General features: G+C 40.2%; 1 protein-coding gene across 2 annotated transcripts in view; it reads right to left on the bottom strand.

Annotated features, from left to right (window-relative positions):
* vps8 (VPS8 subunit of CORVET complex) overlaps window positions 1–20,604 on the bottom strand; it is a 618,230-nt gene that overhangs the window by 246,752 nt on the left and 350,874 nt on the right. For both annotated transcript variants that reach the window (XM_073046772.1, XM_073046773.1), the window contains exon 42: window positions 12,708–12,877. In XM_073046772.1, the coding sequence (XP_072902873.1) occupies window positions 12,708–12,877 (170 nt within the window). The remainder of the gene's footprint in view (window positions 1–12,707; window positions 12,878–20,604) is intronic.

Here is a 20,604-nt window from a genome sequence, read left to right as displayed (position 1 = left end):
CAAAGAACAAACAGGACACCATATGCGATTAAATGATTACAATTTATAAAGATTACTATAAGTAAGTGATTAATAATGATACAGTATATATGAGGGAAAAGAAAATAAGGAAAAGGTGCCAAACTTATCAAAGTCCAACCACTTCGTGTACAACTGTTGGAGCTCAATTACTGAAGTCTTCTGGCCACCAGTCGATCCCCTCCGAACTCCTCGACTCGCAGCTCAGGACCACCCGAAGTGGTCAACCAAGCACATCTATCTTTGTCTCCTCTCCTCGGGGTACTTCCTGGCCTTGGACCCCCGCTTGGGGTCCATTCCTCACCCAGTTTACAGCATTGCGTCCTCCCTCTCTCACCCCCTCGCGCCAATCTCCCCAAAAGCTCGCCAACAATAGCTTACAGACTCAGAAGAAACAACAACATTAATCTCAATTGGTTTACAAAGGAATACAATTCTCGTTATCAGCAAATTTTAATCCAAACAAGCTTCCAGCATTCTCTCGCAACAAAGAAGCATTCCTACTTTTAACAAAACCAAGAAGCCATTTTGATTAACATACGCGGTAACAAAGAAAAAGAAGAAACCCCCTTTACATGAATAAAGTTTATTTTGATATAAAAAAGTACTCTTAAGTTCAGAAAGCTGAGAAGAGATTATATTCTTACAGGACTTGACAAAGGAGATGATTCTCCAGACTTGGACTAGTGCTTATAGCCTTAAAGTAAGGATTTGTCATTCAGGACTAAAAGGCTGTAGTTTGGATTACATAGCTTCAGCGAGAGGGAGCTTGGACAATTTAAATGACATCCAGGAGTGAAAATGTCTGAGGCAGGGATGATCATGACCAAAACCAATAGTGAGAACACCCTCTGAATCTTCAGAATTGAAGTTATTCTCAAGAAATATTAATGGCCAAACTTCCGCTGAGCTCAAAAAACCTTCCTATGAATACGCACTAATGCAGTAGAATCGGAATTAGTTTCTTACCTTTACTGAGGTACAGTGAAGAGCTTGTCCTGGATGATCAGTATCAGTGTTCAAGCTTTTCACAGTACCTCGATGCTAGTGATAATAATAAACCAATTGCATTTGAGGTCAGAAAACCTTTATTTCTTAAGACCATAACACATAGGCCATTCAGCCCATCAAGTCTGCTTCACCATTCCATCATGGTTGAGTTATTGTCCCGCTTAACCCCATTCTCTTACCTTCTCTCCATGACCTTTGAGTCCCTGATTAATAAGGAACCTATCAACATCCACTTAAATATATCCTATGACTTGGCCTGCACAACTGTCTGTGGCAATGAATTCCACAGATTCACCACCCTCTGGCTAAAGAAATCTTTCTTCATCTCTGTTCTAAATGGAGTGCCCTCAGTTCTGAGGCTGTGCCCTCTGGTCCTGGACTCTCCCACTATAAGAAACATCCTCTCCACATCCACTCTATAGAGGCTTTTCAACATATGATAAGTTTCAGTGAGATACTCCTTTCCCCATTCTCCAGAAAGTACAGGCTAATAGCCATCAAATGCTCCTCGTATGTTAACCCTTTCACTCCGGTGATCATTCTTGTGAATCTCCTCAGAACTCTCTTCAATGCATAGCTGTTCTTCGATAAGGGGCCCAAAATTGCTTGCAATATTCCATGTGTGGCCTGGCCAATGCCTTATAAACCCTCAGCATTACATCACTCATTTGTACTCTAGTCCTCTCAAAAGGAATGCTACCATTGCTCTCATTTGTGCTGGGTTTTCACCATTCCCTATGACCTTCCCCTCTCTAAGGCAAAACTTTCAGTAAGGGCCACACCTTTGTCCCCCTGCGCCCGCACCTCAGTGAGTTCCGCGGCTGCCGTGACGCTGAGCTCTTCTTCCGCTTCCTCCATCTCCGAGCCTATTTCTTTGGCAAGGACTCCCCATCCTACATTGGTGACTCCTTCTCCTGTCTTCAACCCTCCTCCTCTTCCTGGACAATCCGCCCTGGTCTTCTGCCTGTTCTGGACCTTTTCATTGCCAACTGCCAATGGGACATTAACCATCTAGACTTTAACACTACTCTCTCCTATTCCAACCTCACTCCTTCCAAATGCTCGACTCTCCACTCTCCGCACCAATCCTAACCTCAACATCAACCCCGAAGGTAAGGGAGGTGATGTAGTAGTCTGGTGTACTGACCTCTCCTTTGCTGAGGCCCAGCACCAACTCTCAGATGCCTCCTCTTACTTGCCACTTGTAGAGGACCCCACGAAGGAACACCAGGCCATTGTCTCCCACACCATCATCAACCTTATTGACTCTGGGAATCTCCCATCCACTGCCACTAACCTCATAGTTCCTGCACCCCTCATTTCTACCTCCTACCCAAGATCCAAAAACCCGTTTGTCCAGGAAGACCTACTGTTTCAGTTTGTTCCTGCCCCACTGAACTCATATCAGCATACCTCAATTCTGTTTTATCCCCCCCAAGTTCAGTCCCTTTCTACCTACACTGTGGCACCTCACACACTCTTGATCTTTTCAAGGATTTCAAGTTCTCTGGCCCCCATCATCTTATCATTACTATGGATATCCAGTCCCTATTTACCTCCATCCCCCACCAGGAAAGACTCAGAAACTCTGTTTTTTCTGGACACCAGACCAACCCAGATCCCCTTACCACCACTTCCTTCCGCCTAGCAGAATTTGTCCTCTAAATAATTTAACTCTTTATAATTTATAACTCTAAATAATTTCCCCTTTGGCTCCTCCCACTTTCTTCAAACAAAAGTTGTAGCCATGGCACTTGCATGGGTCCCAGCTCTGCCTGCCTTTTTGTCATCTACATGGAACGGCCTATGCTCCAAGCCTACATTGGTGACGGTCCTGCACTTTTCCTACACTACATCGATGACTACATTGGTGCCGCTTCCTGCACCCGTGCTGAACCTGTCGATTTCATCCACTTTGCCTCCAACTTCCACCATGCCCTCAAACTCACCTGGTCTATTTCCAACACCTTTCTTCCCTTTCTTGATCTCATGGTCTCCATCTCCGGAGACAACTTATCCATCAATGTCCATTACAAACTCACGGACTCTCACAGATATCTGGACTATACCTCGTCCCACCCTGCTACTTGTAAAAACACCATCCCCTTCTCTCAATTCCTCTGTCTCCGCCGCATCTGCTCTCAGGATGAGGCTTTTCATTCTAGAACGAAGGAGGTCTTCCTTTTTCAGAAAAAGGGGCTTCCCTTCCTTCACCATCAACGTTGCCCTCAAATGCATTTCTTCCATTTCATGCACATCTGCTCTTACCCCATCCACCCGCCACCCTACCAGGGACAGGGTTCCTCTTGTGCTTACCTACCACCCCACCAGCCTCTGTGTCCAACACATAATTCTCCAGAGCTTCTGCCATCTCCAACGGGATCCCACCACCGAGCACATCTTTCCCTCCCCCTTGCATTTTCTGCTTTCCACAGGGATCACTCCCTTCGAAACTCGCTTGTCCATCTGTCCTTCTCCCTCCTGGTACTTATCCTTGCAAGCGGAACAGGTGCTACACCTGCCCCTACACCACCTCCCTCACTACCATTCGGGGCCCTAAACAGTCCTTTCAGGTGAGGTGACACTTCACCTGAGAGTCTGTTGGAGTCATTTATTGTGTTTGGTGCTCCCAGTGTGGCCTCTTGTATATTGGTGAGATCCAATGTAGACTGAGACACTGCTTCACCAAGCATATACACTCCATGCCAGAAGCAGCAGGATCTCCCTGTGACTACTCATTTTAATTCCACTTCCTATTTCCATTGCAAATTGTCAAACCGTGGCCTCCTCTACTGTTGCGATGAGGTCACACTCAGGTTGGAGTAACAACATCTTGTATTCTGTTTGGGTAGCCTCCAACCTAATGGTATGTACATCGACTTCTCAAACTTCCAGTAATGTCCCCTCACCATTTCCCATCCCCTTTTCCTTCTCACTTCATCTCCTTGCCCGCCCATCACCTCCCTCTGGTGCTCCTCCCCCATCTTTTTCATTCTTCCATGGCCCCCTGTCTCTTTTACCAATCAACTTCCCAGCTTTTTACTTCATTACCCCCCTCCAGATTTCACCTATCACCTGGTGATTTTCCTTTTCCCCTCCACTCGCCTTTTAAATCTACTGCTCAGCTCTTTTTTTCCAGTCCTGCCGAAGGATTTTGGCCCAAAACGTTGACTGTACGTTTTTCCATAGATGCTGCCTAGTCTGTTGAGTTCCTCCAGCATTTTGTGTGTGTTCCTGAGATTTCCAGCATCTGCAGATTTGTTATTGTTTATGCTACCATTGTATTTGCCTTCCTTACTATCAACAAAACCTGCAAGTTAACCTTCAGGGAATCCTGTATGAGGACTCTCGTGTCCCTTTACACTTCTGATTTTTGAAATTTTCCCTCCATTTAGAACATAGACTCCCAACCTGAGGTCTACAGACCTCTTGGTTAATGTGAGGGGTCCATGACATTAGAAAAAAGGTTGGGAAATCTTGATTTGGAAAACCATCTACACCTTTACTCCTTCTACCAAAGTGCATGACCATACATTTTGCTTCACTACATTCCATCAGCCACTCCTTTGCCCATTCCCCCATTCTGTCTAATTCCTTCTGCAAACACCCTACTTCCTCAATATTACCTGTCCCTCCACCGATCTTTGTGTCATCCACAAACTTGGCCACAAAGCCATCAATTCCTTCATCCAAATCATTGACATATGACATGAAAACAAGTGGTCCCAACACTGACCCTTGTGGAACATCACTAGTCACCAGCACCCAACCAGAAAAGTCTCCCTTTATTCCCATTCCTTGCCGCCTGCCAGTCAGCCAGTCTTCTATCCATGCTAGTACCTTTCCTGCAATACCAGGGCTCTCATATTGTTGAGCAGCCTCATGTGCAGCAACTTGTCAAAAGCCTTCTGAAAATCCAAATAAGCAACATCCACTAACTGTCCTTTATCTATCCTGCCTATTATTTCCTCAAAGAATTCCAACACATTTGTCAGGCAAAATCCCCCCTTTAGAAAACCTTTCTGACTTTGGCTTATTTTATCACGTGCCTCTAAGCATCCTGAAACCTCATCCTTAATAGTAGAGTCCAACATCTTTCCAACCGCTGAATTCAGGCTAACTGGCCTATAATTTCCTTTCTTCTGATTCCCTCTCTTCTTAAAGAGTGACATTTGCAATTTTCCAGTTGTCCAGAACCATGCCAGTATCCAGTTATTCTTGAAAGATCATTATTAACGCCTCCATAATCTCTTCAGCTATCTTTCTCAGAACCCTTGGAATGTAGACCAACTGGTCCAGGTGACTTTTCTACTTTCAGACTTTACAGCTTTCCAAGTTACTTCTCCTTACTAATAGCAACGGCACTTATTTCTGTCCACTGGCACTCTCAAACTTCTAGCACACTGCTTTTGTCTTCCAGTCTTTTGGTACCTTATCCATGATGACTGAAGAAGCAAAAATCTCTGTTGAAACCCCAGCAATCTTTACTCTTAATTCCATGATCATCTTGGGATAGATCCTGTCAGGATTTGGGCATTTATCCATCCTATCTTTAAAATTCTCCACTTAAGAGGCTCTATGAGTATACTCAAAGCAAAGATTCAATGACATTTAGTTATTAATTGAATACTTGCTTTTAAAGTGATCAAGGTTATGCAGTTAGTGGAGGAAAGAGGTGGTGAGGTAAAAAAAAAAACAACCATAACTATTCTGAATAGCAGCACAGTTAGAGGAACCCTATGGCATATACCTGTTCACGTAACATTCCAAACGTTTAGAATTTGTCATAAAACTGTCAGAAGATTGTGTTGGATTGCCAGTTTCCTTTAACTTATGGTGTTGTTGCATACAAAACTAAGTAGCACTTACATTTACAGAGTACCCCAGTCTTGGCTAGCATAAGGTGATGCTGGGAGCCAGCACACAGCTTTTGTTTTTCAATTGCTCACTGTAACAAGTCAGTCAAGCATTGCCAGTGTTCTTTTAATAAATCAAAGTTAATGAGTTTACAAGTGATGTGTATATGTCCATACATTTAATTTGAAAATGGGAATATTGAGAGGAACACAAACTGACATAGGTGCTTCACTTGGCCTGTGAAAGATTTCCAATTTTATTAAATTATCACAAAAAATAGCACTTTCCTTCTCATCATTTCTATCAGGTAACTGCTATCACAAATCATTATAGTTTGGGACTGGTCAATGATCCTCCATCTTCTGCTCTAAGAGCTGTACTGAAACACTGAAATGAGATATGTCTGTGCTAACATAGCTTGTACAATTAGAGTGTGACATTTTCCTCTGCTCCAGCTGTGTTGCCATTAAGAGCTCATCTCACTTCTGCTGTATTATTGCTATTTCCATGACAACTGGTCAATTAAATTCCCAGTTGATTTCTTTCATGTTTTTTTCCAGATCCATTAATACTCATCTTTGACAATACTTAGGTGCAAAATATTTTGCATTCTGAAATGGAAGGGTATACAGAAATGATCCTTGTTTTCATGACCAATTGATCACTACCTATAAGAACAGACAGCGACGCCACCTCCTCTTCAATACTGGGAGCTCTGCAGAGATGCATTATTGGCCCCTTACTTTACTTCCCAAGCACTCAAGACTGTTTGGGTAGATTCTGCTATAGCTTAATTGGTAAGTTTGCATATGACATTACCAATGGGATGTTGCAGCAATTACTGCAATTGCTTTACAGTGCCAGCAATCACCGATCAGGGTTCAATTCCCACAGACTGCAAGGAGATTGTACATTCTTCCTGCATCCTCATGGGTTACCGAGTTGTGTGTATGCTATGCTAGTGCAGCAGGTTGCTCCCAGCACAATCCTCAGACAACATTGGTCACTGTAACAGAACATGCATTTCACTGTAAGTTTCAATGTTTTGATGCATATGTGACAAATGAAGCTAATCTTTAATCTTTACATGGACTACGGCATGGAGACAGGGAGCCTAGTGGCATGGTGTAAGGCAATTTCTTTTCCCTCAATGTCAGCAAATCAAACGAGCTGGCCAGTGACTTCAGAAAATGAGGTAGTGTACAAGTTGTATTAATGGTGCTGAGATGGAGAGGTGTTAAGAGCTTCAAATTTCCAGGTGTAAATATATTTCTCTGCTCCAGGAACATGGACCAATGGCCAACAAAGCACATCAGATACATACTCCCTCAGAATGATAATGAAATTCAGCATGTCCCCGATAACTCTTACCAATTTTTACAGATGCATCACAGAAAACATCCTATCCAAGTACATCACAGTTTGTCTGGGAACTGCTCTTTCCAAGACCACAAAAAGTTGCAGAGAGTTTTAAATGCAGCTTGAATGCATAATGAAAACCAGCCTCCCTTTCACTGAGGCTATTCATACTTCCTGATGCCAAAGGAAAACAGCCAATATGGTCAAGTAGCTCTCCCACCCTAGTCATTCTGCACTCGGTCCCTTCTCAGTTGGCAGAAGATAGGGATGCTTGAGAGCGTATGTCAACACATTGAAGGACAGTTTCTATTCTGCTGTTATAAGACTCTTGAATGGATCATTTATACAATAAAAATGAAATCTTGATCTCTCAATTTACCTTGCCTCTTATTTGCCTACCTGCACTGTACTTTCTTGATAAATGTAACACTATTTTCTACATTCTGTTATCTCGTTTACTATCTTGATGTACTTATGTACGAAAAGGAAGGCATGCAAACAAGTATTTTCACTTGGTATGTATGGAAATAATAAACCAATTACTGAAAATAAAATCATGAGATATTAACCATACCCATTCAATGGAAACTGGACTCCAGGGAAGTAAATGTCACCAGGTTACATATACAATCTTGAGTCACTGATTTCACAGATTCCAAATTTAATCTGTTGTTCTAAAGAGGGATCTTTTCTGTGATATGAATATTGGTTTCATCTTTAGAAGTAATTTTAACTATAGGTGGAAGCCTTAGCCACTTAACTATCAGGCAAAGGTAACAGATAAAATCACATGGTCTGAAGAGGGATCGATAGCACAGCAGTGCTTTAAAAGGTTGCTACACAAGAAAATCATCATCCTACCAAGCATCTCTTCTGCTAGACAGTTATTGAACTGTATTATGTCTTGCTAGTTGTGAAAGTCGAGGCATTGAGTATGAGAGTCAGGAATCATGTTGCAGCTGGGTAAAACTTCAGTACCACATCTGAGATATTGTTTTTAGTTCTGATTACCCCATGACCAGCAGATCCAAAGGCTTTGGAGAGGATACAGAACCATAGTCAGTCATAGAACCCCACAGCACAGAAAAATGTCCTTTAGCCCATCTAGTCCATAGCAAACAATTAATCTACCTCACCCCATTGATCTGCACCTAGGCCATACCCCTCCCATCCATGAACCTTTCCAAATTTCTCTTAATGTTGAAATCAAACCCACATCCACCACTTGTGCTGGCAGCTTGTTCCACACTCTCTCCAGTTTCCCTTAACATTTCACTTTTCACCCTTAACACATAAGTTGTAATTGTAATTTCACTCAATCTCAGTGGAAAAAGCCTACTTGCATTTACCCTATCTATACCTCTCATAAGTATGCCACTATCAAATCTCCCCTCAATCTTTAACATTCTAGGGAATAAAATACTAACTTATTCAACCTTTCCATATGAAACACATCCTCAGGTCCTAGCAAAATGTCTCTGTACTCTGTCAATTTTATTTACATTTTTTCCAGTAGATAGGTGACTAAAACTGGACACAATTCTCCATATTAGGCATTCCTAATGTCTTATACAATTTCAACATAACATCCCAACTCCTGCCCTCAGTACATTAATATGAAGGCCAATGTGCCAAAAGCTTTCTTTCTGAGCCTATCCATGACTCTTTCAAAGATTTATGGATCTGTATTCACAGACATCTCTGTCTACCATACACCTCAGTTCCCTACTGCTCACTATGTAAGACATACCCTGGTTGGTTCTCCTAAAGTGCCACACCTCACACTTGTCTGTATTAAATTCCATCTGCCATTTCAGCCCATTTTTCCAGCACATTCAGGTCCCACTCCAAGACTTGATAAGTTTCCTCACTGCTCACTATAGCCCCAAATTTGGTGTCATCCGCAAATTTGCTGATCCAGTTTACCATGTTATCATCCAGATTTTTGATATAGGTAACAAATAACAACAGACCCAGCAGTGATACCTGTGGCACACCTTTAGTCAGAGAGGCAACCATCTACTACCACTCTCTGGCTTTTCCTGCACAGCCAATGTTTAATCCAATTTACTACTTCATCTTGAATGCAAAGCAACTGAACCTTTTAACCAACTTCCCATGCGGAACCTTGTCAAAGGCCTGGCTGAAGCCCACGTGGACAACATCCACTGCTTTGCCTTCCTCAACTTTCCTGGTTACATCCTCAACATTTCGGCACTGGCTGGCAGAGACATTGTATTTCATGCACCATTTGCTCGGCATGAATAAGAAGTTGGTTTGGAGGATTTAGAGGGAGTCTGGAGGTCAAAACATCTCCTTGAGCTCAATTGTGTTTCCCTTTCACATCAGTTTGAACCAGACCCTGCCTCTACCTTTCACATCTGTTTGAGTTCCATTCTGCTCTCTTCCTTTCAGATCCATCAAAGCCACATCCTGCTTTCTGCCTTGCATGTCTTGAGCCCTACTCAGCCTTCTTTACAGCCGTACCCCACCTTCTCCCTTTTTAGGTCCACTTGAGTTCTACCTTGATGTATGTCACTTCACACCGATCTGCTCCGAAATACTCGATCGTGGGCATTCCCAGCCTGGAGGGTCCGTGGCGTAAGCAGGAGGTTGGCAAGCCCTCCATCCCACCTCACTACCTGATCAAGATCACTACCTCTATGCATTCCCAGTTTGCTATTTCCACTCAGGATTATCCTGCTGTGGTTGTATGTGCGGTTGGGAGACTGTAGGTCTGACACGGTGGTCAGCAGCACAGGAGCGCCGCAGGGGACCGTGCTCTCTCCGGTCCTATTCACCCTGTACACATCAGACTTCCAATATAACTCGGAGTCCTGCCATGTGCAGAAGTTCGCTGATGACATGGCCATAGTGGGGTGTGTCAGGAATGGACAGGAGGAAGCGTATAGGAAACTGATACAGGACTTTGTGATATGGTGCAACTCAAACTACCTGCGTCTCAATATCACCAAGACCAAGGAGATGGTGGTGGACTTTAGGAGATCTAGGCCGCATATGGAGCCAGTGATCATTAATGGAGAATGTGTGGAGCAGGTTAAGACCTACAAGTATCTGGGAGTACAGTTAGACGAGAAGCTAGACTGGACTGCCAACACAGATGCCTTGTGCAGGAAGGCACAGAGTCGACTGTACTTCCTAAGAAGGTTGGTGTCATTCAATGTCTGTAGTGAGATGCTGAACATGTTCTATAGGTCAGTAGTGGAGAGCGCCCACTTCTTTGTGGTGGCGTGTTGGGGAGGCAGCATTAAGAAGAGGGACGCCTCACGTCTTAATAAGCTGGTAAGGAAGGCGGGCTCTGTCGTGGGCAAAGTACTGGAGAGTATAACATCGGTAGCAGAGCGAAGGGCGCTGAATAGGCTATGGTCAATTATGGAAAACCCTGAACATCCTCTACATAGCATCATCCAGAGACAGAGAAGCAGTTTCAGCGACAGGTTGCTATCGATGCAATGCTCCTCAGACAGGATGAAGAGATCAATACTCCCCAATGCCATTCGACTTTACAATTCAACCGCCAGGAGTAAGATATGTTAAAGTGCCGGGGTTAGGACTCAATGTATTTAAGTAAACTACTTAAGAACTTCTTAAAAGCTATTATTAATGCTTTTTGAGAGGGTGATTTTAGATGCATATCATATTTATACTGAGTTAAGTATTGTATGTAATTAGTTTTGCTACAATAAATGTATGGGACATTGGAAAAAATGTTGAATTTCCCCATGGGGATGAATAAAGTATCTATCTATCTATCTACCTCTACACCCTCAAAGTTTACCATCATTTCATTCTGTCTTCAGAGACAATTTATTCTTCTCTCCATCTAGTTTGGTGGTGCTCCACCATCCACCACTTCACTTCCCACAGTCCACTCTCAGTCACTGCCCTGCTTCACCCTGCAGCTAATAACTGCTGTGCAGTCCTCTGTTAGTTTTCCATTTGCTCAGTCCATCCCTGTCCTCAGTTTATCCTACAAGGACCAATTAACAGAACAACATGCCAACGTGGTCAAAAAATCTTTATTTGCTCAATATGCAGCAAGGATTTTCAGGCATTTCTAAATGTTTACTTTCAGCAGTGACACATTGCCTTCTCATTCTAAACTCAAATGGTGTCAACATAGGGGTCTGCAATTACGTAAGACTTTTTAGTTGATTTCTACTGTGCAATGAAATGAGTTCAACTGTGCAAAATTACAATGAGAACTCAATTGCGTTTTGTTTGTGTGAGGTGATGCAGCAGTAAATGCTGCATGGCTCTAAGACCTACTCCCTCCCATCATCAAAAACTAATTCTCTATATAAATCAAAATATTAACTATCTGGATATAGAAACAACTTACAAGACTATTCTGTGGAATAAAGGTAGCTAATGGAAAAAGCAGTGATTGGCAAAGATGTGCAAAGAATTTGACAACTTAAGTGGTAACAAGGTCACACTATGCACTTAAGCACATGACTGGCAAGTACATAAAACTGCTCAGGGTCACTAATCAAAGAATAAAGGCAACACAGACATTGCACATCTTCCCATGTTGACTAATCTTTTAAACAAACTGCAGACTGGAGTTTAGAATAAGATCTTCAGCCTTTATCCTTAAGCTTTCCATTCTATTTAATTACTCATATTTCTAAATATCTACTTCTGGAGTCATTTTAATGATAAAGTAACCTACTGAGGTAGTTTACAAACTTATCACAATGTTACTTCAAGTCAAGTTTATTGTCATTTAACTATATACATGTATATAACCACAGAATGTAAATAGAAATGAGACGTTTCTCCATACCAGGTGTAAAGCACAGTAGTACACATTTCACACATAACACACAGCATTTCTATCACTAGAAACTAACAGCTATCATGTATACTTTGCCATAAAACATGTCCATAATAAATACTATCCAATAAAGTATTGTTGTGACTGAAAAATCTCCTTAAAGGCCAGCTTTGTTTTATATCTTATTTGTATCTGCCTTTTGAGAGGTGTCCATGAAAAAAGTAGCATGTTGGTAAAACATCATCTATGATCATATGAATTGCAAAACAGAAATAAGGTGCCACATGGTCAACTTGTTTATTATATATGTTCTTTATTAATTGCATATCAAATTTTTGGAAAGTCTGCAAATATCAAAGACATTCCCAAATATCAAGCATGGCTTAATTAGTTATGTCTTGCATTCCTATGGCAGGAGATGTTACTTACAATGCCTTAAACTGTGCAGACACTCTCAGATTTTAAGTTGATATCAGCTTCACAAACCAAGCAGCTGACAAATGCTGGACTTCAAGTAAATAAAGATTCTGTCAGTAAGGGAGAGTGCAAATGGTTTGATACTCCCAACAAGTTTTAGGTCAACAAAGAAACATTGAAAGATATGGAATAAGAAAACGCTCAATGTAGTTAGTGTAAGACAGCGACAAGATATTGCACATACCTGAACACAATGACTTCCTCTGTTCCTTCTTGTTTTCTCTTGTATTGCTGTAGGCAGACACTGCAGTGCTCCTGTTTGGGGTTCAGTCCCTTACTAACTGCTGCACGAAGGTTGCAGAGTGACCAATGGAGGTCGTGGTTCAAGAGGTTTGTTGTGGTTTCTAACAATGTCTGTAAAAGAAACAGCAGAAAAAGGAACCTTTTAATTCAACCCTGTGTTAATGCCACACTAATTCTGCGCCAACACGCCAACATTCCCTCTAATTTTTTTTTACAGCTGCGTGGACCAACGATTGCTCTGAGCAGGAAAATTTAGACACAGATTGAAAAATGCACAGCACTTTAAATATTTATTTTTGCAACATGCAAATCAAACAAATGCAAACCACAACTCAAAGCACAAGTAAATGATGTCAAGCAGTCAAAACAAAGGCTAAAGTAAAACAAAAACACAAAATGCTGGCAGAACTCAGCAGGCCAGACAGCATCTATGGGAGGAGGTAGTGACAACATTGCAGGCCGAAACCCTTCCAAGCAGCTGCTTGTCAGCTGCTTGGCAAAAGTAAAATGTTTTGATGAGATGGCAACGGCGTTCAGTGGGCGAGAGGTTTATTAACAATAAGCTACTGACTTCCATTCAGTGCTTATTGTTACAATTTGTAACAGCATTGTAACATAAAACACTGACAATGTAAATATGTTGAACTAAAATGCTTCAAATTCAAAGTAAAGGCTGTGGTACATTTAATTTCTTGAAAATTGATGAATTATATTCATTAACACATTAATTACAGGGTATTTCAGAGTTATATTAATACAGATTTCATTCCTAGCATAATTTAAAAATTATATTAAAATTAAAAGAACATTCTAGCAGTGCAGCAACAAAGGCTATGTGCGCGGGACCGTTTCAGTTACTGAGCAGCCACACACACACCTTAAAGGGAACAATGTAACACACTCTCGTTCTTTAACCATGAAGTAGGGATGAGGTAGATATATGAGTTTTGAATATAGTGCAATTGAACTTTTCAGCTTTTTTATACAGGTTAATTTCAGAATATTGCTTTGGTGCTTTTCAGTTATTGAAAATAACTTTAAACAAGAATGCATCAATTTCTAATCACAACTAAATCAAGAACTTGAATAATAATTGTACACTAGATTACATTTTGCCTTAATTATTTCCTTAATAAAATCATAATTCTGAATCAGAATCAGGTTTATTATTATCACTAACATATGTCATGAAATTTGTTGTTATTTTTCATCTATGTGTTATGGTGGTGCAGCAAACCTACATATTTAACTTTACCAACTTTACCTGCTTATTTTTAATATCTTTTGTATAGTAGCCTTTATAGGTAAAAATATCCAGCTCGCTAAACAACTGCCACATCAAGTTAGGCAGAAGTCGAGAAGTTTATCATTGCCTGTGATTCAGAAAGCAATCAAGCAAGTTATTGTTAAATGTTGGTAATATTTGGTTTCATGTCTAGGGTCACTGAATTGAATCCATATATGACTATTGCTTTGCTAGGTTTTATGGAATTATAAGGAAGAAGTATCCAAAAGTATTTTAATGTCAAGAAATATTTATTTTCCATAGTGAATGGAAATCCTTCCAACAGATATAACTGAATATTCTCCTTTTCCTCAAAATTAATCAGACATACATTGGTTGGCATGGATACAATGGGCTAAAGGATTGCCTGGCCTATAATTACCCTATGACATAATGAGATTTGATTTTACACATGGTTGAGCTGCAAATTCCAAGATCAATCCCTTGGAAAAAGATAAAATTAAAGAGTTTTCATGAAAAAAAATTCTGATTTATTTTCCAGTAACAATTTTGAAGGAATTTACTTTAAAGTGAAATGCTGCTTAGTATCTTCTAGATAGACACATAATTGAGGAATTATTTAATTGTTATCTCCTGCTGCATCCAAATGATCATTATCCCTGGATGATCCTCAACAATGAGTGAAGGCTAAGTGTTCAATTTACATTTCCAATATTTGTATGTATTAAAAACTGAGCAGTGACGTTTTTGGCGGCCAGATGGAAAATGAGCAGTCATGTGCATTGGTTTGGTCTACAATTTAACTGAAGTGTTAAAATTAAAGAGAATATGATAAACAGCAAAAGGGATCCTGTCAAAAACCCAAAGCTCAATCATATCTCTTGCAGCAGAAAATAAGGATTGTTTTTCCAGACCTGATAGATACCGAGTCATTTTGTTTGTAATTGTCGCTAACACTATCATATTCATCAAAATGGGAAATGAACATATACATAATATTACTGCCCATGCTATTCTACTCAGGCAGACAGTGTGCCTCATGAGTTTGTACACACATGCCTAGATAAAATGGAAACCTAGAATGCGAACCAGGGCTAATCAGAGCTGATAAAAATCAAGGAAGATTCCTGTCCAAACTTCTGTGTAATCAAAAGTAGTCTGGCAGATAGCATTTGTCAACCTTCCACAGGGAAGTGATTTCTGCCCCAGCATGGAAGGAACACATCAAGAAGGCATTGTACTAATGAATAATATGACTTGCAGGTATCCCATCTAATGAAGAAAGAGCCACTAACAAGGTCCTGCCCTGACACATATTGTGATGATGACATAAAAACTAATTTCTCTTCTGATCAAATTTTTTTAAAAAAAGAGATTAACAGCTAATTTATTGCAAAATACCTGGAAAGTAATTTAGGAACATTAAACTTTGCATTAGAAATTCAGTATTCTGAGTGTTAAGTAATAAACTCAACAGACCTTTCATTGCCGAACACAAAATGAGCAAGTGTGCCTGTTGCAAATTAGCATCTCACAGCAGCCAATTAAAATTAACAGCTAAAATGCTTAATGAAATGGAACTCATGATATAATTGATTCCTTTTTATACCAGCAAGTGGCCTTCCAGAATACGGAAAACACCTTGGAAGAGGACAAAAGAATTCAATGATTTAAGAAAAGGCCTGAGCACTAAAAACTGATGAAGGGCCTCAGCCCAAAACATCAACTATATGCTTTCCCATAGATGCTGCCTGGCCTGCTGAGTTCCTCCAGCATTTTGTGTGTGTTGTAAGCACTAAGACCTGATTGGATTAAACTGCATGTCCAATTTTTATTTAATTAAAGGGAATTATGAAAAAAGTAAATCCCATATTTTGAGACTGCAAAATTGAAATATAATGTTGATTCTTTGCACTTTAAATTAAACAAGAAATATATGTATTACACGAGACACAAGAGACTGCAGATGGTGGAATATGGAGTGGCAAAGAATCTGTGGTAATAAGTCCCTGGGTCAAGCACCTTTTGTGGGGTGAGGTTGGGAGGAACTGTCAACGTTTTGGGTCAATATCCTGCATTAGGACTGAAAGTGGAGACGAGAGCAGGAAGTGTTAGGACAGGGCCATTAGATAATTGTTTACTGAGGTATGATAAGGATGATGAGCAGATAGAGCTGGGGAGGAGGAAGGAGAGACAAAGAGGGCAGATGAGTTTAGGTAAGAAGAGGGGAAGTGATCGTGATAGTGGAGATAGGTAACAGAACGATAAGCAGGAACATAAAGGCTACAAGTGGTAAATCTATTAAGTAACAGAGGTGACACAGGGAACCATTGGGGGAAGTTCAAGGGCAGATGAAACTTGATACGGAAGAGGAGAATATCCAGTGTGTAAAGTCTGTACGTGGTTGGTGAATAGCTCAAAATGGGTAATGTGGTGGTGGTGGTGGGGGGGGGGGGGGGGAGGATGGGAGGGGAGGGGTTCTTGGAGGGAGATATGGGAAAGGATGGTCATTGTGGACAGAGTACATATAGTTTACAAAATGGTCACGAAGTATGCACATGGTTTCTGTGACTTTCCTTTAACTGTACAGATGAGAATGAGATCAGATCAGATTCACAGATATACAAAGATGCCTATTTGCATGTTCTTAGTGTTTTCTGTTCATGTATCTACCTAAATATTGTTTACATGTTGTAATTGTACCTGACTTCAGCACTTCTCTGGCAATTCACTTCACATAGCTAACACTTGCCCTTCAGATCTCTACCTTAAACTAGGTCCTCTAGTTTTGAACTTAACTAAGCTGGGAAAAGGACTGTGATTACTTTACCCATCTATGCCCCTCATAATTTTATGAATCTCTATAAAGTGCCCCTTTAGCCATCTTCGCTCCAATGAAAAATACCCAAGTCTATCTGGGCTCTCCTTAAAACCCAATATATAATTTACCTTCAGTAATTTATGTATACTTCTGTTATATCAATATGATAGGACTGCAATGCATACTTGGAAATTTCAGAGAGCGAATAACCAGTTTGCTAATAAACATTTGCTTACCAGTACACTGCAGTTCAAGCATATTTCAATAAACATTTTTGATTCTTTTATATAATTTTTGCACTCTTACCCTGCTTTGAACCCAGTGACAAACAATAGATGTCAGCAGTACAAATGCAGGTGGATCACCCTGTGAAAGAGTTGGTGCGTGTTTGTCCAGTTACAGACTAGAAAAAATTAAAATTAAATTGCCAAACGATGGACAGCTATTCGCTCTTGCGCAGGAGGACTTAAAACTAAAAAAAAAACAAATACTGGAGTGTATGGAGGCAACCGATAGGGAGTTCACGGACAGATTGACCCGGCTTACGACGAACATTGAAAAACTGACTGACTGTTGCATTAATAAAGCACCCTGTTAAATATATAAAGACATGTCTACATCAGTGTTATCTTGTATTTCCATACAATGTTACATTAGGCTGTTACACGTCTATTGTCAGAGAAGTATTTGTATAAATAGGTAAACCACCTTCATACAAGCAAGGACAGAAAATAGGGCAAAGTGAGTATACTTATTTATTCAGTAAGTTATGGGTCAAAGTATTTGGTGAGTACATTTCTAACTCTTCTGGCTTCAGTCTCGTTGCCATCTGTTCTGAAATTGTTATGTTGTGTTGGGGGTTGCAAGAGAACAATGAAATGCCGCCATTTGTTCCGGCATGTCATGACAGCATTTCTAGAAATATCCGGCTACCCCGTCACACTACTCTTGCCCAAGCGGCGTTTTCAAATTTACACACTCTGGAGGGCATTTTAGAAAAGCTCGATTTTCGGGGGAGGAGAACACCATTTCAGTGTGGACGGAGGGTCAAAACAAAGGGAAAAAGCTTCAGATACAGATTTATCTGGTCGAGTGTGGACGTAGCCTCAGACGCTGTACAGGTCACTGCGCAACACAGATAATTCTGAGAGATGACATCACACATGTAATGAACATAAGTTAATGAAAAAAAAATTTTTTAAAACAAAGTGATAACTGAAGATTCCAATTGTGGATTCGTCAACGTTGGAATGAACATACCCCGCTTAACGGTATGCTGATCATGACAGAAGCAAAGATCTATCAAAACAAACTGAAAATTGAAAGTTATTGTGAACATTTAGCAGGCTGGTTGCAGAAATTTAAGAAAAGACACAGCATTAATTTTTTTAAAAATTTGTGGCAATGAAGTGTCTGTTGATCACAAAGCAGCAGAGAAATTCATTGATGAGTTTGCCAAGCTCATTGCTGATGAAAATCAAACAGTCTGAATAGCTGCATCATTATACATGTATGATGAACAAATGTATGACAAAGACTCTTTACTGGTAGCACATAAATTCGGAGATTACGATGTCAAACAATCACTGACTGTTCAGCTGGGCGGCCAAACTGATAGCTTACCTTTCTGAAGGTTCAAGTATACATTACAGTTTCATGCACAAAATTATTAGAAGTATATAAACTACCTTCAGGGTATATGTCTAAGCTGTATATGTAATGTAAATGGATGTTGTGTTTATACTTGGGTCCCATACTCAAGGGATCTAATTATATACTAGCTGCAAATATTCCAAAATGCGACCAAATCTGAAATCTGTAACACTTCCAACTCCAAGCATTTCAGGTAAGGGGTGCTCAGCATGTACTATAGTCACTGTCAGAAGCAGATGACTGCTGCTAAAACTGCTTACTGGCAGGCTCCTGGAAGGTTTTTTTTGGATAATTATTTTTGACTCATCTACAATACACAGCAATTTAACTTCCCCATATTTCCCCAAAATGGATCAAATTGGCAACTGAATCATTTATGCAATTTAATACCTTGTTTCAACAAAGATTGGTAAATTACTCTGGGTTTCTTTCTATTTCCAATTATGAGCACTTCAATGAATGAAAACGTGCATTCCCAATGTTTGAGAACATAGGTCAGCACAAATATGTATTCCAAATGTGTATTTGTTCCAATCAAGAAATAGAATCTTAGCAGTGTAGGAAGAGTCTGCTCATCTTGCCATGCTTGTGCTGGTTCTCTGAAAGTGTGTTTATGCTTAAATATATATTTGTCTGGATCCCTGCAAGTTACTCTCAAGTACCTGTCAAATCACTCTTCATTGTTTTTTAATGTAATCAACATCTTCCAACTTCAAGGATATGTTTCATATCCCATCAATTCTCCAAGTAAGAACATTGTTCCTTACTGAGTTGCTAGATATTTTAGTAATGATTTAAAATATATTATCTCCTGTTAACGATTCATTCACCTGAAGTAATAGTTTTGAGCAACCTAATCTATCAGACCCTCTCAACATCCTAAAAATCTTTGATAGTATTGCAAAACAACTTAAGAACTGACAGAAAAAGGCCAATCACAAACATAGGAAAATCTGCAGATGATGGAAATCAAAGCAACACACACAGAATGCTGGAGCAACTCTGCAGGCCAGACAGCATCTACGGAAAAGAGTACAGTAAATATTTCGGCCTGAGAGAAGGGTCTCAGCCCAAGCCGTTCACTGTACTCTTCCATCGATGCCATCTGGCCTGCTGAGCTTCTCCCACATTCTGTGTGTATTGACAGAAAAAGCCATTAGCTTTCTTCTACCTATTTCATCATTTAATTCTAGCATGGCTACTCCAAACACTGCCGAGGTGAAGCCAATGCTACATCATTGCAATTAGTTTAATCTGAAGGAAAGTGAAAATGGTGTATGGAGGTAATGTTACTGACTGTTCTTTAAGAGCAACGTCGTGGATATAATCATATGAATTGCATGGATTTGATCAAAAAAAATTTTCGACTAAATTGGAAAATGTTATGAGTTATTAGCTATAACATGATTAACTTGTAAAAAAAACTATTTCCCAAAACTGGAATTAATGCTTTTCAATTGACATTTTCTGTGCTAAAAGGTCATTTTCCATTAAATAGGTCACATATCAAACTCAATCTGAATCCTCAAATATTATAAGATTATTATACCATTTAGTAGCAAAGCCTCTTATGTATGCAGACACAAGAGACTGCAGATGCTGGAATCTGAAGCAAAAAACCTCCAGCAATTTGTTAGTCAGGCAGCGTCTATGAAGGAGAATAAACAGACAATGTTTTGGGATGAGACCCTTCGTCACTTATTCCTCTCCATAGATACTGCCTGACTTGCTGCATGCCTCCAGCATTTTGTGTGTACCACTCAAGATTTCCAGCACCTGCAGAATTCTCTTGTGTTTATCCAGCAGTTCATTTCTTGCTCCCACCTTATGGCTATCACTATGATTTTTTAATGAAAAAATACATCATACAGAATCACATCTTTGGGGCAAAGTTAAAATATATTAATTTTATATTAAATTGAATAGAGGGAGTGGCTTGACCTCTTCTAGGTTTGTAGGGGAATTTTCACATGCTCTGGGAATGCCAGAAACACTGAGGGGACCATTGTACAATATGGAGTTTAAAAGTTTGTCTCAACGTCAGCAATTCAGTGATCCAAACATCTTCATTGATGGAAATGCTAATACTGAGACAAACAGTCTTAGGTCACTTTCAAA

This window comes from Hemitrygon akajei, chromosome 5, assembly GCF_048418815.1.
Source record: "Hemitrygon akajei chromosome 5, sHemAka1.3, whole genome shotgun sequence".
In the NCBI taxonomy this organism is placed as follows: domain Eukaryota; kingdom Metazoa; phylum Chordata; class Chondrichthyes; order Myliobatiformes; family Dasyatidae; genus Hemitrygon; species Hemitrygon akajei.
Note: the sequence above shows the minus strand (reverse complement) of the source record. Positions and strands in the feature narration are given on the sequence as shown.